Source organism: Nipponia nippon, unplaced genomic scaffold (assembly GCF_047370975.1).
Source record: "Nipponia nippon isolate SJK-2023a ecotype South Korea unplaced genomic scaffold, ASM4737097v1 scaffold_11, whole genome shotgun sequence".
Taxonomy (NCBI): Eukaryota; Metazoa; Chordata; class Aves; order Pelecaniformes; family Threskiornithidae; genus Nipponia; species Nipponia nippon.
In genome coordinates, this window is record NW_028262302.1 from 31,119,022 (window position 1) to 31,140,318 (window position 21,297).

Sequence of the window (21,297 nt, forward strand, 5' to 3'; positions counted from 1 at the left end):
CGCCCGCGCCCGCGGGGTTGTGGGTGAGCGGCGCTTCCCCGCCGCTGATTGGGAGCGGGCGCGGGGCGGCGGCGCCCGGAAGTGACGCGCGCGGCTGCCGGGCGCTGCCGTAGGAGCGGAGCGGAGCGGAGCGGAGCGAGGCGGCGGCTACCGCGGGCCGGGCCTGCCGCGGCCTGCGCCACCCCCGCCCGCAGGTGAGCCCCGCCCCGCCCCGCCGCGCCGCGGCTCTGCCCGGTGCCCCTAGCGTTGCCGCGGGAGTGCGGGCGGGAGGGAGGGAGGGAGCGAGCGAGCGGCGCCGAGCTGTGGGGTGGGGGGGCCGCCCGCCCCGGGACGACGCGGGTGTGAGCGGCGCGGTGGCGGCTCCGTGCCGGCGGCCCCGGCGCCACCGTCGGGGTGAGCGGTGCCCGGTGGCGGCGGGTCCCCGTCCCACGGGCTGCCCGGGGCCCGGCAGCGGAGGGGGTGCCTGGCCCCCGCCCGGCGCCGCGCTGCCCCGTGAGACGGGCTGGGGCGGGAGCTTGGGCACAGGGCTTCGGGGCGGCGGCGAGCGGGGCGAGCACTTTCACAAGCGAAGGAGTCGGCGGTTGCAGGTTATCGCCGGCGCGGCCTCTGCAGGCGGGGGTTTGCGGGTGTCCGGTGCGCAGAGCCGGGGTCAGCTCGGCTGGCCGGTGGGGTTGTGTGCTCTTAGCGAGTGACAGAACCGGACGAGTCGCTTACCGGCTCCGACCGTTCCGTAGTCTAAATAAGGAACTGGCGAGCACTTAAACACTGCCTTGAAACAGCGAAGTGCCCAGAGCTCTTCCTGCTGCTTTCACGTAAAACGACGGCGCTGTGCTCCGCGTCACTTACTGGGCATCGTGGCACGCCGTGGGTTTTGGAAGGGTAGTTCTTCAGTCAGCGAGCTTAGGTGTTTACATTTCTGGTTAACCTTTTTATGTCCAATAGCTCCTTCCCTGCTATTCGAGATAAGTTTTACCTACAGACTGTGAAAAGGATCTGATAGCCCAGAGCCCAGGGCCAACCATTTGATTTGTGCTGGGAGCACAAATTGTTGGACTAGCGTACGTTCTTCAGGCCTGGTTAATGTTCCAGCTTCTGCTTTCTTGCTCACCGATAAGATAAATACATGCGAATATGCGGTGTGGGCGAGCATTGCCATGCAGGAGGTATGCGAGTTACAACAGCAGGCATCTCTACCAACTCGGTACAAAAAGTTTTATTTCTGCGGAATAACTTAAATGTAGTTATTTATAACTGGTTTTAGAGGTTTTGCATTTGAACTGTAACCATTCCTTTTTTCTTCCATGTGGTCTTACCTTGTGTTTTACGATTTCTATATATATATGTGCAATCGAGTCACAAACTCAGCGCAAACACAAAAAGAAAGTGTTTTAGCTGCTGAAGTGTTTTAGAAAAGAAAGTGTTATAGCTCTTCCCCCCACCCATATAATCTGTGGTGCAAAAATGTTGTTATATGGAAAATGTTGTTTTATGGAATCTTGCCTTTTGCAGATACCCTTAAAATACTTCCTTTTGGATACCTTTTTTTTTTTTCCAGTACAGGGTTTTAATAGGAGAGGGATGAGCATACTTATCTTTTAACGGGTAAGAGGTTTTCTATCCCCAGCTGTAAGCCTTCACTTCTCTGTCAGTGCTATTATGTTCTGTATTTAAATGTTGGCAACTAATTTTATTCTTTCAGATTTAGCACTTTGTAAGTAGGCTCACTGCAAATTAGATGTCAGTTAAGGAGCTGTAAAAATTACGAACTTCTTAATAATAAGATAAAAGAAGTGAGATCTTGAAGTTTATGTAGTCATTTAGCAAATCAGAATTAAATCAGCTTTTCAGTTCAGAAGGTGGATGGTTGCAGTGTTCTCCACAGAACAATGGTTTTATGTCCTCGTGGTCCAGGATCCTGACACGTTCATACCCTCCACCCTCTCACCAGTATAATAATTCAGTCTGAATAAAGAACTGCAGAACTCCTTCTCCAACAGGTAGTGGTGGGCAGCACCATTTGAATTTTAATGATACTGAAATTAGAGCAGGTATCACAGTGCCTTCAAGTGTCACGATGCAGAACTTTTTGGAAGAAGCGTTTGGGGGTTTTGTGGAGGCGTACGTAGGAAGGAGGATCCTTCTCTGCCCTCGCTGGTGATGTTGGGGAGCGTGGGTAGCTGCCGGTGCCATGAGGACGTGGAAGATGTGATGGATACCGGGATGCTCAGCCTGTCCGCCTGGGACCCGCTCCCTTGCTCGCCCCGGGAAGCACCTCGCCAGCCCCCCCCGCCCCTCGCCTCGTGATGCTGGAGGCAGGCCTAGCCTTCCCGGGTCTGATCCCTCCGGAGGGCAAGGGCATGTCCACTGGGATTTTCTCTTGCGGTGGAAGCCGCTCAGTGAGGTGAGACAAGGATCTCCCCCTTCTCCTGTGCTCCTCTGCCTGTGAGTACAGTAACCTCTGCTCCAGCACCCCTTCTCCTGCAGCCCAGGGCCCCGCTGGCCCTGTGGGTCTTTTTTGCCTCTTTGTGCAGAGGGAGGAACTCTTCTGTTCCGGGCGAGGAAGGGGGAACGGAGAGCTGGTCCCCGTGACTGGCAGGGCCCTGCCCGCAGCGCTGGTCGGAGGGGAAGCACTGCAGGGCTTGCCTGCACCACAGTAGCGTGAACTAGGCCGCAAGGCGAGTAGCAGAAAGTAGTTGAAGAACTTTTAAAACTTCATCTTAAATAAGCCAGTTCTATTCTTTATTTACTCTATTTATTTTTATTTCAGTCACTGTTCCATTCTCTCAGGTATCTGGTGTAGAATCCTATCATGTATTCAACGCTTCAGATAATATGCATTTTACTCCAGAACAAAAAAAAAAAGGGGGGGGGGTGTTAAGTCAAAGATTAATATAGCATATGCTATTAATAAACATCTGATTGTCCTCAATTTAACTTGCATGAAAAAGCAAATTGGAAAGTAATAAACCTAATTAAGATAAAAGCAAAAATGGAAAAAATATTTTTTAAATGTTATGTATGGCATGTCTAAGTAACATGAGTAATGAAGCTGCTGAAATGAAGCCCTGAGTAATGCGTTAAAAATTCTGTTTGTCACAGATGGACCAGTCGTCTCCAACCTACGTGCTTGCCAACTTAACCCACTTGCATTCTGAACAGCTTCTGCAAGGCTTGAACCTCCTTCGCCAACATCACGAGCTCTGTGACATTATCCTTAGAGTTGGCGATGTCAAGATCCATGCCCACAAAGTGGTGCTTGCCAGCATCAGTCCATACTTCAAAGCCATGTTCACTGGGAACCTTTCTGAGAAGGAGAACTCAGAGGTGGAGTTCCAGTGCATTGATGAGGCAGCCCTGCAGGCCATCGTGGAGTATGCCTACACGGGAACCGTGTTCATCTCACAGGACACTGTAGAGTCGCTTCTTCCAGCTGCGAATCTTCTCCAGATCAAACTGGTAGTGAAGGAGTGTTGTGCGTTTCTTGAAAGCCAGCTCGATCCTGGCAATTGCATCGGGATTTCTCGTTTTGCAGAGACCTACGGCTGCCATGACCTCTACTTGGCTGCTAACAAGTACATTTGTCAGAACTTTGAAGATGTTTGTCAGACGGAAGAATTTTTTGAGCTTACGCATTCTGAATTGGATGAAATTGTTTCCAATGACTGCTTGAATGTTGTGACAGAAGAAACCGTTTTTTATGCGCTTGAGTCCTGGATCAAGTACGATGTGCAGGAGCGACAGAAGTACTTAGCACAGCTGCTACATTGCGTTCGGTTGCCGCTGCTGAGCGTTAAGTTTCTTACGAGGTTGTATGAAGCAAACCATCTCATTCGTGATGACCATACTTGTAAACATCTGCTAAATGAGGCCCTAAAATACCACTTTATGCCTGAACACAGACTTTCCCACCAGACCATGTTGATGACACGGCCTCGCTGTGCTCCTAAAGTTCTTTGTGCTGTAGGAGGAAAAGCTGGACTGTTTGCGTGTTTGGAAAGGTATGTAATAGTGAAGTTGTTGTAGCGCTTGCGTGGTGTGATGTTCATGCATGTTTATCGCCCTGGGTCAGGATTAAGGCAATCATTGAGGAGCTGTGGTTTGCAGGACTGTGGTTACTGCTTTCCTTCGTAAGATCTCTTAAGTAGATTTTGCTTGTACAAGGAGGAGCACTGAATTCAAAATGCCTTTTTATTTCATGAGTAATCTTCGACGTTATGAGGTTTTGTTTGTGCCAACACAAATAGCTATAAAATCTTACCATTTTAATTCTGTTGATTGAGAATTTGGTTAATAAAAGTTCGTATGGTACTTCTTTATCCTTTCAGGTCTTTTCATTTTACATCATTTTTCCCTGATCTATTATTATTCCAGACAATCAAATCATGAAATGTAACCTAATATATGACCAATATGCTTCCCGATAACTCAAAAGTCCTTGGAATTAAAATAGACTTAATCAGAGAAAAGCGAAGAGGTAATTCTTAGCAATGTCACGTTCTTGATTGTAATGTAATCATGACTTTAACCTCTGCTGCCGAGTAGGTATCCATATCCGTGCTGGCAGAAACAGGTAAGTGCCCATCTTTGTTTACCTGGTTTTCAAAATGAGCCTTCTCTTCAGTTGCCCGAGTAGTTTGTTGATCCCTGAGGCTAATCATGTGAGAAAAAGGAATGTAATGGAGAGAAAAATAGCTTTCTTCCCCACACTGGTATGGTTGGATTAACGTTGTATTAACATTTCCAGAAATGGTAATTAAACTATGTGTGGGTCTGCATATATATGCATACTTACACATACGCATATAGTGCTTTGAGTTGAGCGTACCCTTATCAACGCAGTAAAAATGTTTCCTGTGTTAAGGCAGACTACCCCAACTGGTTCTACAGCTGAATTCTGGGATAATATTTTACTCTGAGATACTCTTTTCTGTGACGCTTCCATGCTTGCGTATATATACATGCACTTAGAAACCTGGGAAGAGCTGTATGTTCTTTTTCCCTGTGTTTAGAGATGTTGTCAAAGCTATTTAAAGTTAACTTTCCCGATAATAGGGATCAATAGTAAACTAGATGTTGGGACTGGGAATTGTTGTGTTTATAGGTTTTAAAAAATAGAGGGGGTTTTGTGCTTCGTAAGAAATCTGTTTGAGTGAATAAAGTTGTCCTCTGATATCCTTTGGCTCTGTTTCTTTCACAGCTTCTTTAATAATTGTAACAATGTTACATACCAATGTAGTTTGGATTATTTTGATTTTTTTAAACAAAAATACTCTTTACTACTATTAACCATGTTTTAATGCTTTCAAAAATTTGCTCTTCCTTAATCTAGTATTCATATTCATTTTTCCTAAACTGCTGTTTCATTTAATACTTAAGTTTAAACAATTGCTCGACAGACAAAAAAAGAAGTCACAGATCGATTAAACAAATAATTCCTAATACGATTAAAATTGTGAAGTAGGATGCCTTAATTCCACTATTCTCGTCCTACTTTTTGTACTTACAGGAAGGCTGGTTTTTTCACTTACAGTTAGCCGCTGCTTCGTAATAACAAAATTACTTAGAAAATACTTGGTACTGCTCTTTTCTACCTGGGCCGCTGCTGTCAGTGCCAGCCTGGTGTTCCAGCAGTCCCCGCTTCTGGGTTCTCAGTCAGTGGCTCTCAGCTCTCCAGTGGCTTCATTTTCTTGTATGTTTTTTGAAGAGATCGTATTTCTTGTCTACTAGATATTCTTTTAAATCATTTAAGTAATTTATTAACTGAACTATCTAGGTAGATTGACTAGACTTTATACGTGATAGTCCAGACCCACCATTTTTTAACACTGAGTATAATTAAAAGAAAATGCAAATAAGCAGTATTTTGAAAACAGATTTTTCAAATCAGTTTGTTCTACTTTGACACTTTGTTTAAATTATACAGTGCATGTAAAATATGTATTTATAAAACTACAAATTGCACTTTCTAAATGTATGTTTGTATGTGTATATATAGACATGTGCTTCCCCCTCTCTAATTCTCCTTTTCTCTCTCCCATCTCTGTGGCTGTTCTGACTTTTTTTTCAGTTTACCCTTCTTATCCCTGTGGCTTGTATTTTTAGCTTACCCCGACCACAGCCTACCTCCAAAAGCTGCTGTGGCCTCAGCACTGTATCGTCTTCCCTCGCGTTATCCGTGATGCTCTCCTGCCTCCTCCGTGGGCTGCCTGGTTTGTACTTTCAACATTCATCATTTCAGGTCTCGGACTTGGTGCCGTGGCTGCTCGCTCTGTTGCTGCATCGCACTGTACGCTGTGAGGCCCTGGGTTTTTCACTCCTTAGAACAGTAAACAGCACTTGATTTTAGCTTGTTTGGGCTTTTGGAAGAAACCGCAAACATCGGATGGGACATAGGAAGTAATCTTAAGACTGTGTTCCTTGATGCTCGTTTGCACTTCACAGAGCTTCACAAAGCTAGGTTTGCTCACATAATCTTTGTTTTTCTGTTTCAGTGTTGAAATGTATTTTCCCCAGAATGACTCCTGGATAGGCCTGGCACCTCTTAGCATTCCCCGCTACGAATTTGGAATATGTGTCCTAGACCAGAAAATATATGTGGTAGGAGGGATCGCAACCCACGTGTGTCAAGGCATCAGTTACCGAAAGCATGAGAATTCAGTGGAGTGCTGGGACCCCGATACAAACACTTGGACATCTCTTGAGAGGATGTTTGAGAGCCGGAGTACTCTGGGAGTGGTAGTGCTGGCGGGAGAGCTCTACGCCTTAGGTGGCTACGATGGGCAGTCTTATTTACGAACTGTAGAGAAATACATTCCTAAAGTGAAGGAATGGCAGCTAGTGGCCCCAATGAACAAAACAAGAAGTTGTTTTGCTGCTGCTGTCTTGGACGGAATGATATATGCCATTGGCGGTTATGGTCCTGCCCACATGAACAGGTATGTGCTGTTGATGTGTGTAGCTCGATGTCATAAGCTGGAAATCAGCAAAACTCACTGTTAAGCTTGTGTTCGGCAGCCAGTTAAAAATTATTCTAAGATAGATCGGTAATCCGCAGTGGGCCTCATTAATCCTTGTTCTGCAGTATCAGCCTGATAATTCAACTGGGAAATCTTTATTTTAACTTATCTTATCAGAGCTGGTTTGTTTTTGGTTTTGGTTTGGGTTTTTTGTTTGTTTTTTTTTTTTAAAATCCTTAAGAAGGGAAAACGGTAAAGGCAGAGACCTATATGCATGTTACTAAGCAAGGTGGTGCAAGACCCCTGACCTTGTAGACACCCAAGCTGGTTAACTCGGCAGGTCAGTATTGTGTGAGCTCATTTGCTGAGGCCCCAAGGCAGTGTGCTGGTACCTGTGTCACGGTGCTGCATCTCGGGTCCTGAGCTCTCGGGAGAGGCTTGCTGAGCGCTGCGCCAGTGCTGTGTAAAGCCTCGTACCTCAAGCCTGCAAAATATTAGGATGTGTGGTTAACCTTAACGTTTAAAACACTGATTTGAAATGAATAGGATTTTTCACATGCTTAATATACACAAAATAAATATATACCTCAGATAGAATCTCAAAGTAGTCTTAATGATAATAATAAAGTTCAGGATGGTGGTTACTGGTCTGGCTCCTGGGTAGAAGCAGGCTTCCTTCAGGCCTTACGTTCACAAGGAGGTTTTCCGGTACCAGCGTGCTCTTTAGTTGTTCTGTTCCACATCGCTCTCTAAGGATGGACAGGGGCATTTAGTTATGCAAAGAAATCATTTGTACTCTTTTCTTCATTAAAATGGGAACAGATCAGCTGTTTGTCCCTCCAGGAAGCAAATTAATAAACTACACCTCTAAATAGCTGAATGAAGAATGAAAGTGAAAATCTTGCTTACAGGAAGGGATGCATTGATGGTTTAACAGTGTAGTATAACAACATCGCACTAGTCACTAATTGTGCTTACTTTTTATACTTGATATGTTTTTATATAAAACAGTTTGTGAAGCAAAGGATTGGTTTCCAAATAGGAAAGTATAGCTAAGTAGTTTTCATTTGGAAAATGCAAACAATTTTTTAAATTACTGAAATACAAAACAGCAATAAGTTAAACTGTTTGGTATGGTTGTGATGGGATTTTATGAAACTTAATGTGACGTTATTCTAATTTCTTGTATTTTACATTATGAACTGTAATAGCAGTTGAAATACTTAATAGACAAGCAAGCCATCTCTAAAAGTTTTCTGTTGACGCTAGGATTTCTTCCCATGGGAATCTGACCCGGAATGATTAAGCTGCGCTGTTGCCCTGTGTGGTCGCTCTTAGCTCCATGCCGTCTCTGTACCACGCAGAACTGTCAGCTTTAGTAGTCGATGCAGCAAAGCGAAGGCAGTAGCAGAGCAGAGCGGGCGTACCAGGAGTTACTGTGGGACCTCTGGGTGCTCCCGCCGCTGCAGCCTTGGGGCACAGACCGTAAAAAAAGGGAAGATAATCGAGACCTTGCTCTTGCCAGAAGTGATTCCCAAAAGGTGAATGCTCAGTGTGCACGTAGGCCTTTGAAAGGTAAACTTGGTAACCTCCTGTTGGGAAACGTAAGGCTTATCACTGGAGTAATAGGAAATGTCTGTATCAAGCTGGTACCTTTAAAGGGAAAGCTCTTAACAACAGTAAAATTCTGCAGTAGCCTGGCTCCTTGTGCCACATCTGTCTTCCTCAGTCAGAAGGGAATTGCCAGCAGCTCCTGTAGAGTTATTAGAGTCTGATATTTCATTATTTGCCTTTCTAAATTTAATTTACTTTTTATTGAATAATTTTGGCTTTGTTGATTATTCAAGGGTGCGAGTAATATGCCATGCCGTACAGTCACTAGCCTCATACAAGCTCTAGCGCTACAAGAAAGCTGGCTGCTGTGGAATTAAGCACCTTTTCTCCAACTCTGTAGTGCTTCTGATTTTCTCTTCCCCTCGTTTCTGCCCCCTCGTGCTACTGAAGCTACGCTTTGGACAGGGAATGGCTGCGTGCCATGAGTGTGTTAATGACTCTGACCATCTGTACAGCTCCAGCGATTAAAAAAAATAATAATGATGATAATTCATTTCCATTTTATTCTGAAGGCCTCTTCTATGCTTAGCAACGCCTTTACTGCTTTTCCTGAAGGATGTGCTCTCCACATTTTTTTTTCCTCTGTCTGTTATTTTCAGGCAAGCCTCAAGGAAGTTTTTGATTTGATGTGTTACCCAAATAGATACACTTCAGATCTGCGTTGTGTTCAGTTTTTCATGAGTTGCCTTTTTTATAAATAGCAGCAGTCATCCTTGAAAGAGCTTTCACTTCTGAGGCCAGCTTTGAAAAATCTTGCTTTGTTTCAATACGTGACCTGAAGATCCAGGGTAGTGGCGTGAGGACATCGGAGAAGCGGCTGAACTGCAGCCGCTGTGTCAGGGTGAAATGTGTTAAACCTGCTTTTTGGCAGCGCTCTGTTGAGACCCTCCAGCTGCTTTGTGGTGTTGAAGGACCCTAGGATGTGACTGGTGCTTCTGAGGTGATAACACTGGCTTCAGTTTCTTGCGTGCCACCATTGGTAGCACGAAGCAACCGTGCCGCAGAATTTTCCATCAGCTCCAGCTCTCTGTGTTGCGTTATTCCTGTGTGTGGTACCATCGGTTGGCAGAACTAGATGTACCTCTGACAAATGCAGATTTCTTGTGGAGTGAAATTCAAATGTCACTAAAATCCAAGCCTCGCAAGTTGTTTGTTTGTATCCACAGCATGGAGCGTTACGATCCGAGTAAAAACTCGTGGGAGACAGTGGCTTCAATGGCTGATAAACGAATAAACTTTGGTGTCGGTGTCATGCTGGGCTTCATTTTTGTAGTAGGTGGGCACAATGGTGTGTCTCACTTATCGAGCATCGAGAGATACGATCCTCATCAAAATCAGTGGACTGTGTGTCGACCCATGAAGGAACCCAGAACAGGTAGGGACGCACAAAACTCTCAGCAGTTAACTCCGATGTCCTTTCAGAAATAAACTGCCGTCTGACCTGATAGAGGCTGCAGGGACCTGTCTACAGAGCATTGCACTTCATCTATGAATGAAGATCACTTAATCAGCTCTGTGAAAGAATATTTATTTCTCTATTTTTAATTACAGTCTAGTTTATTAATACTGAGCTGTAACAAAAATAATATGAAGTAATATTTCTACTCTACCTTCTTTCTTTTGTTGATTTTGAGTGAATTCCAGCAATTCTGTGGTTACTGTTCTATTGTATTTTATTTTATGTTGAGACTCAGTAGTGCATCCTCTCTTCTGTCTCCCTGACAAGGAGTATTGGGGTAGAAGAGCGTTGCTTTGTCATAGGAAAGGGTGCGAGAACAGTAAAAAAGGAGTGTAAGACCTGAACAGAGGGGGACTCTTCATTTACACCCATTTTCTTTAAAGACAGCCCAAAGGAGCAGAGGCTGTGAGAACTTGCCTGTTCAGCCTTCAGGTGGGGGGGGGGGGTAGTGGTTCCAATTGGGAACAAAAATACTGCTTATTTCCACACTTGGCGATCATGCAATCTTTTTTTTTTTTCTTTCCAATAGGAGTTGGTGCAGCTGTAATCGATAACTACCTTTATGTAGTTGGAGGTCATTCAGGGTCATCCTATCTGAACACTGTACAGAAATACGATCCCATCTCGGATACCTGGCTGGACTCTGCTGGGATGATGTACTGTCGATGCAATTTTGGTTTGACTGCACTTTGATGAACAGCAGGACTTTACGGACCAGACGCAAAGGTGGAGCTTAATCTGCTTGAAAATAAACCCTGCTGGTGGAGACCATAAGCTGCGTTTTCTGAAGCTGGAAAGTTGGAGGAATGTGGCGAAGCTGGGATTGAAGTGAGGAAGGATTTGTTTTCTTCCGGTAACTGGCCTTCGTTACTTTCGTGACACAGGCAGAAGGGATGGAAAGCTTCTTACCAGCTGGGTTTAGATAGCATCCTGTTAATGGCAGAGAATTTTAGAGAGTACTGTACATGCCTGGGATATGATTAGAAAACTTGCTGTATATCTAACCCGTTCACTTTCTAGAGCTTTCCTCTCTTCCTCCTGCCTACTATGAAATATGAAGTTTACTGTGCTTGGGGCGAGAGATGTGTGAATGTGCTGTGTGACTGGACCGTTTGCTGATAGTTGTCTGGTTGTGTCTTCATATTAAGAAAACACCAGTGCTTCATAATTTTTTTTATGAACAGTAACTAAAGGGCTGCCTTGTTTCTGTATCTCAAGGTTTGTAAATAATAAATGCCATAGTATGTTGCCTGTACACGCTCCTTTGTCACCCGCTTACTGGTAGGAGGGCCAGGATGGTAATTAGTAACTACTTCAAGAAACTACAAGGCAAATTTATTGCCTCTTAATGACATTTTTGGATCTGCTGAAGAGAAATCATGTTTTTAACTTTCCCTTATTTTTTTTTTTGTGGGTAAATGAGTGCTAGATTAAATCTTGCTAGTCTGCTGTGTGTTTTCAACTGTAATGCAAGGGAAAATTACAACAGTCATGCATCGGAAGATGCCACAGCAGCATTCATATAAAATAAATACTCAAAAACGGATCCGTCCCGTCCTTCTCCCAAGCGCACCTGTGTCCATATTCCGTAGAACTTCCTTTTTTTAAAAGAATGTATGATTGCCTTCTCAGAGTGTTCAGATACAAAAATGGTGCTAAATGTGGGACTTAACGGTAAGGCTGTTACTGATTTTAGTGCAGTATGCATAAAGCATGATTGTTTTGATTGTTCTAGTATTTTTGTTTCTTATTTGCTTGACACATTCGTGCCTATGGAAGCTGTCAAGAATAACACAATGTACTGAATGAGCTCTATGTTTGTTACTTTTTTTTTTTTCCCCAGAAGATCTGTGTTTGTTGTTCCTATTCTCAAAATACAAACATAGGGAGCGAATGGTGAGACCCCATCTCGGGTTCTCCAGAGGGTCTCGCCTTTCACACCAGTCGCAGCGCATGAAAAGCGCGGGGCGCGGTGGCTCATCCCAGGTGCGTGTCCCGCGTAACGGAGTACGGGAGGTCGGCTCCTGGGACTCACCAGTCTCGAGAGATGGATACGACTTTGCGATAGCCCTAAGCTTAGTGAAAATTTGGGCAGATAAATAGAAAGCGATGCTGTGGGTTATAACCATTATTTAAAATAGATGACTGAATAAATATGAAGTTTAGCTAATGTAGAATGTTTTGGTTTGTCTTCTGATTTTTAACTAGGAATCATGGTTATCTTGAAATCCTGTTTTGATGTCTATGTATTGCCAGGCCTGGTACTGAAGAGTTTTTCTGCCACCAGAGTTATCTTCCCCTTGTTTTAACATGTTAAATTAATGTTTGTTTCCCCTTGTTTTTCAAGCCCATATAGTATTATTTTTGAAGGTGCAATAATATTTGAAATAGTCGCTTTAAAAGCCATTTCTTTCTGAGTATGCTAAGTGGAGGGTTTTGAGTAGACTTGAGTTATTCTACGTTCCCGCAAAGCTGGTTGCAGCCAGGCAAACAGGGGTGTTCCTTGTTCTTCCATACGCTAGCATTCAGAGTTCAAACAGCCGAGGAGACGACGGTGTTTTCACCATAAAACATTGTTCATAGATACCGGGTGTTTGCACAGATTGTAAAATCCTGCACGTATTCTTCAAATTTGCTAGAATTCAGCAGGACTTTAAAAGCAAATAAAATTAACAATTTTAGCATTTTCAGTGCCATTTATTTGACCCACTAAGGATTCTAGTTATATAGCAATAATAGCGTAATTTGATTATTCCGGTGAATCTGTTGCTAGGACAGGAGTAGTGGCGTGGTTGGCGGCTGCCGGTTCGCGTGTGGGGAGGAGGAGGAAGGGCAGCAGGTCTGGGGACCGCGGGAGACGTTTCAGCCCGCGGCGCAGGTTGCCTTCTCCTCCTGTTTGGGTACGGGCACAAGCTGAATGCTTCCACGGGCTGTTTTACTTCTCAGGCTGTTTCACAGAGATGCCATTGATTATTAGATTTTCCAATATACACTGGAGATAAAGATGCTTAACAGACTAATATTAAAATGAGAAAAATTCCTGACTTAAGACAATTTTATGCCTTTTATTGATAGGAGGCTTTCCACGCAGTTCGGTGTATGCCGTACCTTTTAGGTTCTACGGTAGGATTCCGTGAATGAAGATGCTCATATACGTGTTCTGATTGGAAGTGTTCATAAACACTGCTCTCGGTTAGTAGAAAGTGGTGCAAGGTATAGAAATCATTTTGACTTCATCAGAACAAAAAATCCGTAGGTCGGGGTGGTGTCGGTGGTTATTCAATGTTTATATAAACATCTTTCATTTATGGAAGTCAAAGTGCTTAAAATTGCAAAATGTTTTACTCTCTTTACCTAGGCAGTGGCAATGTTAAATTAGGCCGTAGAGGTTGACCCATATTGTGTAATGCGGTACTGCTAAATTTAAGATAGCAACATAAACAATTTTTTAGTATGCAGGCTTGGTATGAAGGATGGGAAAAATGCCTAACACGCTGCTGTTATTAGGTGAACTGTTTAGCTAGGAATGGATCGAACAGTGTATCAACCTAGGGATCCTGTCACTTAAAATCATGCCAACTTCATTTTCTGTTCAGGTGCTTGTTGTCCTGTTCACTGAAGTGCTTGGTTATAGGAAGATCAGACACAACAATCGGTTTAAATCCGCATTTAAAGAACAATACTCTCATTGTGATGTCTGTCTTGCAGTTTAAAAATGAAGGACCTTCAAATAAGATGTCATACAACTATAAATTATCATCCAGTTCTATTTCTTAATCACTCAAAATTATCTGTAAAGCACTTTAAAATGTGTATGAGTTTATACGTGTACATACAGTTCCTGAATTTCTGCCTTTTTTTTTTTTTTTTTAAGATACTCATCTGTAAGCTGCTTGAGTCTCTCCTCCTAGGAATGCTTTTCTTTCAGAAAGTCTGGGTGGAATTTCTAGAGGGGCAGATGTGTCCAGTACGCATTACACAGAGTTAACTGTGTCTGGGAGATAGTGTGTTCCTTTTGTGAATTTGCCATCTGTAAGTCCCCATTCGCTACCTGAAACAATGCAAAATGTCCAAACTTGCCTTAAATTCTTGATATTTAACTGAAACGCAAAGAACTGGATGATAATTCCTATTTTTTTGCCTTATGCGCTGTGCTGTATTTTAAACCCAAGGATAACTATAATTTTTAGCAGGATTTAATAATTGTACAGAGAATACCAAATTGTACTCGGACTTGACCAGAGTGCTTTGGTTGGGAGTATAAAATGATATATGTAGTTTTGTGTACGTAGCGCGTTTTTATGTGTACATCTTTTTTAGCAGCACTGTTCTGGTTTTGTTATTGTTTACAAAAGCGGCATTTGAGTTCAACAGGAACATAACTGTAACCTGCACTCTCGGTCTTTACTAGCGTTCCCAACGTGTTTGCTCTTGTGATAATGCTCTGTAAGTATTGTTGTAACTATTTCATTCAATGTGAAACAGTTTAGTAAATAAACCTGGGGAAAAACTCAGTGTTACGCTTGGGTTGGATGGCGGATATAAATACACTGTAGCTGGAGCCTTCGAAGGCAGCAGCGTCTTTGTGGCTGTTGCTCGGAGGCGGCGGTACCTCCACCCCGCGCGGCGGCAGCGGGAGCTGCCGGGGGTGCTGGGAGACCCTGGCCCCCGCAGCCACGGTGCAGGGTCTCTGCCCCACTGGTGTTAGAAGCCCCTGTGGAAGAGGATTTTAGTGCGTGGCTTCCTATTTTCCATCTGTCCCCGTAGCCGCCTGCCCGATGAATCCGTAACCGTCGCAGGAGCCCCGACCCGCCTGTTCCTGCTTCCCTTGGCAGAAGAGCAGCTTGCAAAAGCTCCTGTGCAAACCGTTCTCTCCTGGTGCGGACCCAGCGTCGCTGAGCGACTGCAGAAAGAGGGTCGGCTCAGGGCCAAAGGCGTCGCAGCTAAATCATTTCAGCTTACTGTTAGACAGCTCTTCACAGCCGCGGTTTAGGTGGTGGTTTCACTTCGGGTGGTGGTTTACATGAAGTAACAACTGGTGCCCCTCTCTTTGCATTAGTGAAATGGAAATTTAAGACTTGGCAGTTGTGCGGTGAAATTATTTTTTTTGCTGGTTTCGTCTAAATCCAGGCAGAAATGGTTATTTTTTTCACAAAGTTGAGAGCAGGGATTAGCGTGCCGAGCTCGCTTCCTTGCCCAAGGCCTGAGTTCAGCTCTGGGCGCTGCTGCAGGAGGTGCCACTCGCCGCTGGCACGCGCGGGTGCTCAGCAATGCGGTCCGTAAGACGTGCGCAGTCGTGTCACCTGCCAACGCCAGCTGGAAAACGCTGCCGTTTGTAGCCTTAGTCATGCTGAAGCTGGCACAAAAGGATAATACTCAAGTGATTTCCGTGGGGCGGGAGGGGAACATTTGCCACGCTAATAAAAGACTTTCAGGTAATACCATCAAGGACTTAGTTTTAGCTTTCCTTAAGTTTAAAGGTTGCTATTACACGTTGATGTAGCAGGTACTTCAAAACTCGTTTTACAGATAAGACAGGGCAGGAGAGGATTTTTTTCCAGTTTATTTTAGCATAAAGTTACCCATTTTTAAAAAAATAAAATTGTGTCAGAAAAATACGAACACCTTGCACAGCATTTGACCTAGACCAGCACTAGGCAGTACAGTACGCAACTACTGTAGTCCTCCTCTTTCCTTGGGTCTCAAGTACACTTAATGCGCAGACCTTAATTTTAGGAATGGCCAGGAACATTGCGTAGGGGGGGTTAGCTGTCTAATATTAGCTAGAGATGGCAAAAAATATAAAAAGCTGATGCTTTATTTAAAAAAAAAAAAAAAAAAAAAAGACTTTTTGAAGGCCACCATAGGTGCATCCAGTAACCATCGATCTGGGAAGCTGCAGTATAGTGCTTTTCTTTCTGGAAGAAAATAAGAACCTTCCAATAAAAAATAACCTTCCAAAAATAATAACCTTCCAATAAATATCTGAAAATAAAAAGTCACGTGGATAGCACAAACATCCAGCGCAGGCGTCTGCTGATGGAAGAGTGGCTGGCAGGCAGCTGCCCTCGCACAGACGGGTCTGCCCCGCGCCCGGCTCCGCGCAGGCCCCCCTTCCCTGCGGTGGCCAGCTCGCGAGGCCAGCGCAAGCCAAGCCGTTGCTGTGCCAGCCGAAGGACGGCCTTGGGCTCCGCCAGCCACTCCAGCGCTGCTGCACAGCTGCTCTGCTGCAAGGAGAAAGGCAGGTGTCTGGTACTCAGAGCCAGCAGAACTAGTTTCTGATTTCTCAGGCTATAAAGGTTTAATCCAGCGACTATATTCCATGGAAAACACCACTTTGATCAGCTGCGTCCCCTCTTTGGCCGTCGGGTCAGCTGCACGCTGCGCGCTGCTGGCGCTGGATCAGGCAGCCCAGCGGTTCGGGCTCCTCGGCACCGGGTACCCGGATTCTGCTGAGCAGCCAGCGTTAACGGCCGAGAAGTGGTAGCTGGGAGGGATGGCAAAGTAAACCGGACTAGCATTACGTGAAACTTCTCAAACGGTAATTTTCTTTGCTACTAAAGCTCCAGTCTAGAAAAAAATTGAAACTGTTTATTGCCAGCCACAGTGCGCTCACACTTTAAAGGTTTCAGATGAGCTGAGAGAGTCCCAGTGACTGTACTGAATTCACCGTGCGCTTATCTTCTGCTGCTTAGTACCAGCGCGTGGTCTCCTCCTTGGGCAAGGTCATTCCCGTAGTTACAGACCAAGAGAAACCAACACACCAAAAAATCCTCGTGTTTCTGTGCTCCGTTCCCAGACCCCGTCCCGCTTTCCCTCTGCACCGAGGGCAGCCGTGGGTACCGGCCGCCCGCCCGGGCGAGTCAGGTCTCCAAAAGCTGCTGTGAGAGACGGGCAGGCGCCCGGCTCCAGCGCTTTGCTGGTGGGTTTGGGATAGGGCACAGCACAGCAAATTCCACCTGTTGTGATTTTCCCAAGCCAGACGAAGGGTTGTAGGTAAAACAGAAGGCCAGCGCATTTCGGCCTGTGCTGAGCAACACCCGCTGGGCGCTTGCCCCGCTCTGTCTGGGCGCGACTGCCAGCCGGGTCCAGACTCCACGGGGAATTTCTTGGGGCATATGGAAATAATTGTAATCACTTCATCTGGTTATTAAGCTGTAATAATGTGCAAGTGTGGAACAATAATTGTTTCTAAAAGTCACACACATAAGAAAAAAATCACTCATTTTGTGAAAGTTCAGATTTTTAAAAATAGAATAAAGAAGATATAATTTAAAAGTATTTATTTCTTGCCCATAACCTACCTGCTTTGAGATTCAGGAAAAAAAATTGTTAACCTTGTAAGTTACAAGTCAAATTTTCTTGACTGATTAAATTTAATATTTTCATGCGTTATTCAACTAACAGGTAAGAACGTACATCTCAAAATATTGCTGTAAATTGAAGGCCCAGCCTCCTCTCACACTTGTTTCTTGCCGTTTCACACCCGTTTCTTGCCGGTTCCCCGAGCACAACCGCCCCGGAGCCGTCTCTTCGAGCCCCCGTCACACGGACACGACCCGCGGTTGCCTCCTGCCCCCTTTTAAAGCCCGAGCCTTCCAGCGCGGCGGTGCGCAAGGCTTTTCTCGGCGAGTACCACTGGCTGCGTTTCCACACCTTTCCTCCCCGCCGGGGCCGGAGGTGGTGCGCGTCGGAGCCGTCCGACGGCCGGGGCCGGAGCCCCGCGCGCTGCAGCCCTCCCCGGGGCTGCTCCCACCTCCGCCCGCCATGCTCCTGGGCCTGCTGGCCCCTTCTCCCCCAACGGTTTGAAGGCAGTTTATGATCAAATCTCTTTTTTTTTACCCAGAAATTGCTTTAATATACTGTTAATGCACTTTCACAAGCTCCAGCACATACAGGATCAGAGTACCCCAATTTTAAGACTTGCCATAAAAATGATTATTGCACTGTAAAATGAGATGTATCCAGTCATTTCACGTGTCTTTCCATCGTCTTGAACTTTGTCAGAATTAAAAATCGCAACGATAATAGCTTAATGACTCTGCAAAGTAATTTTTAATAGCTAGAGAACTTGCCAGCTGCCCACACTACAGACCCCACGCCTGAATATTTCCCAGCATTTCTGTAATTCTGAAATGCCTTTGGCAAGTGAGAACAAGATTTGGAAGCTGTATTACACTGGCCAACAGATCGTGTGTGAGCTGGAGGCACACCTTCATCTTCCACGGACAGATTAAAGTGCTTCCAAACATTAACATATCAGCTGCAAAAAAATAAGATATTGGCAAAACTGAAATCCTTTCATTACATAATATACTTGAAAACACAAATATTCCCCTGACAATTTCATTGTCGTCTCAAAAATAACCAGCGCGGCAATGAGTTACTCTCCTTTCAGCTGTGCTGTAATGACCATCTATCCAAACTGTTCTGATGTTTCCACTGTGCAGCCACCGAGAAAAGCACGGCCCTTCAGCAGATGGCAAACGTCCCAAACTCACCCCCGAGAGCCGTGCCTGAGTTAGTTACACCAGCGTCAGGGGAAGGGCAGCGCCGTGGGGTTTCCTATGGCACGGCCAAGCCAAGGAGCAGAAATGCTTGCCATAACCCATGGGCTGTCAAAAGGACCTTGGGGCCCTCTGGAGCCTCCCCCGGTGCTGTAACCAGCCTGGGCTCACCCTCCGAGCAGCTCATGCCTTCCTGAAGCCCTGGAGCCCCTGCTCCCCACGATCCATCTCCCCACGCACTGCCCAGGAGATGCTGAGGGGCAATGGCAGCCCTGCCTCAGGGCTGCCCCCCACCTCTGCCCACCCACCGCCACTCCGCAGCCGGCGCGGACAGCCTGCCTTCGCTGGGCACGCAGGCTCCGTCAGCTCCCACCTGCCCAGACCCTCAGATTTGGGCCCTTTTCAGCCCCAGCTTCTTGCCAGGTCTGTCCCCTCTGCCGCTCTGGGCAGCTCCGCAGTGACGGTGCCGTCCCAGGGGAGGAGGAACGGGGCTAATCTAATGCATGGATTTGCCAGACGGAGTTAACCACGTAGCATAACTTCTGTTATTCTTCCTCCCAAAGAAAACCCCTTTTTGTTAGCTTGAGGAGTCTCATAAATACCTGTTCTCGTGGCGGTGTCCTCGGGAAGGCTGATGACGGCCGGGCAGGAGCCCGGTGCGGTCCCCGCTCGCCTGGCAGGCGTGGGGCACCGCATCCCTTGCACCGCCCGCCCCTCACCAGGGCTCTTTCAGCACCTGTGGGCAAGGTACCATTTTTAGATGCCATTTTTACTTGCATGGCTTGTGCTGATAAGGTGCTCTCACACCGTAGTGTTCTTGGTGTTTTCTTATTTTATCGTAAACTACTGTTTCGCCTAACTCGCCGTGTTTACACTGTAATTCCCTAGCTCACGCTGATGACCTGTACAAATACAGATAACCCTTCATAAGGCACACTGTGCTAGCAGGCAGTGAAACCCTGGCGATGTAACTCCTTGGTCTGGTGTGATGTGATCCTGCCGGCTCTCGCGACAGCCCTGCGGGAACAGGCAGGCTCCCTCGCTGCCTCCTCTCCGGAGTGGATACACTCCGGGTGAAGCTGCGTTACGGCCGGCGACCGAAGGGACAGCAGGGGCTGGGGGAGGTGGAGGGGAAAAGGAGAGTGCTTCAGCTTCAAAACGTAGCTTTTCAGAATAGGTAGAATGGCGTTTAACTAGAAGGGGAATAGCCTTGCCCTCCGGTTCTCCAGAGGAGAGCAAAACCACTTTTCTTTTCCCCCTCTCACAGAGGCGTGCAGCAGGTTGTGTTCTTAGGCGGTGCTATTAGAAATTCAAGTCCTGTGCATTTTGAAGTAGAAAAATGATATTGCTTTCGGTGATGTTACTTCAGAGTTAGAGTTGAGTGCACGCTTCAGTGCTTTATTTAATTGGAGACAAAATTCAAATACCAATAGCTTTGAGCTGCAAATTTGGGTACATATTTCAGTCCTAAAACCTCCAGGCTGCTGAACAGTTGTTTGGCCCATTATGAATGTTTGGATGCAGCAGGTATTTCATTCTGATGTGGACCTGGATTTGCCTTGCAGAATGCCTCCACGCTTGTTGAACAATGCAGAGCGAAGAGATCACATTCTGCATTATTAATAGGTATACTTTAAGGTTCCTGAACTAAATGCAATAGTCTGTACCTATCAACTGCGCTACTGCTGCAGGCGGCAAGGGGACCGTGATGAAAGAAATGGAAGTCCTGTGAAATCCCTCTCCCCACCTCCAAAGGGCTGCACCGCGCTCTCCCGGCCATCAGCAGAAGATTGCCAAGGAACATGCCAGCGCTGGGAAGAAGCTGCCCGTGAGCGGGTATCCCGGTGGGACTCCATGGAACAGGCTGATTCCCAGGGCTATCGAGGGTGTGAGCAGAGCAGGGATGAGCAGAAACATCTCATCTAAGGCTGAGAGAGCTGGGGCTGTTCAGCCTGGAGAAGAGAAGGCTGTGGGCAGACCTCATTGCAGCCTTTCAGTACTTAAAGGGGGCTTATAAGAAAGAGGGGGACAGACTTTTTAGCAAGGCCTGTGGCAATAGGACAAGGGGGAATGGTTTTAAACAAAAAGAGGGGAAATTCCAACTGGATAGAAGGAAGAAATGTTTTGTGATGAGGGTGGTGAAGCATTGGCGCAGGTTGCCCAGCGCGGTGGTCGATGCCCCATCCCTGGAAACATTCAAGGCCAGGCTGGACGGGGCTCTGAGCAACCTGATCTGGTCAAAGATGTCCCTGCCGATGGCAGGGGGATGGACTGGGTGGCCTTTAAAGGTCCCTTCCAACACAAACCATTCCATGATTCAATGACCCTACAACCGCTGCCAATGCGTGAGCCGAGGGAAGAAACTTCCACCAGCCAAGGAGAAGAAAATGCAGCCTTACAGCCTGGAAATAGAGGGGCTGCTCTCTGCGGGGAAGCATAACAGTCAAACGCAGAAGAAAACCCCCGCTGAAGCCAAAACCAATTTACAGTTCAGGAAAAAGCCTGGGTAACAGCCTGATCTGCTCCTCCGCCTGCGGGAGCAATTGCGGCTCTTTCTTTAGTGTGGGTGAGCCGAGCGTGCGGGGGCCACCAGTGTCGCTGGGCGGCCCCCGCCAGTAGTGCCTGGGAAAAGGGAAAACAGGAAAAAAAGTGGAAAAGAAAACTCTCTGCCCGGATCGCTGCTGTTGGACCGAATAAGCCCACTGGTGCCCAGAGCATCCCCAGGGAGGTGGGTAAGGGGCTGTGGGGCCCCTCCTGCCTG

General features: G+C 46.2%; 1 protein-coding gene across 12 annotated transcripts; it reads left to right on the forward strand.

Annotated features, from left to right (window-relative positions):
- Window positions 1-67: 67 nt before the first annotated feature.
- KLHL28 (kelch like family member 28) lies at window positions 68-14,543 on the forward strand. Of its 12 annotated transcripts, none has more exons than XM_087746949.1 (6): window positions 90-194; window positions 943-1,201; window positions 3,100-3,998; window positions 6,492-6,935; window positions 9,737-9,945; window positions 10,559-14,543. In XM_087746949.1, the coding sequence occupies exons 2-6, from the start codon at window positions 1,124-1,126 to the stop codon at window positions 10,720-10,722; spliced, it is 1,794 nt and encodes a 597-aa protein (XP_087603075.1). In that variant the 5' UTR covers window positions 90-194; window positions 943-1,123; the 3' UTR covers window positions 10,723-14,543. The 12 variants fall into 12 exon arrangements, 6 of the variants coding, with proteins under 6 accessions (XP_087603080.1, XP_087603075.1, XP_087603081.1 ...); XR_015702143.1 differs by lacking the exon at window positions 90-194 and having other exon boundaries at window positions 283-1,201; window positions 10,559-10,882; window positions 11,873-14,543; XR_015702144.1 differs by lacking the exon at window positions 90-194 and having other exon boundaries at window positions 283-1,201; window positions 10,559-10,882; window positions 13,105-14,543.
- The last annotated feature ends 6,754 nt before the right edge of the window (window positions 14,544-21,297 follow it).

Coding starts and splice junctions, on each gene's coding strand:
- KLHL28 (XM_087746949.1), top strand. CDS start 1,124: ATGCGAATATGCGGTGTGGGCGAGCATTGCCATGCAGGAGGTATGCGA. Junction 6,936..9,736: donor GGTCCTGCCCACATGAACAG/GTATGTGCTGTT, acceptor TTGTATCCACAG/CATGGAGCGTTACGATCCGA. Junction 9,946..10,558: donor CATGAAGGAACCCAGAACAG/GTAGGGACGCAC, acceptor TCTTTCCAATAG/GAGTTGGTGCAGCTGTAATC.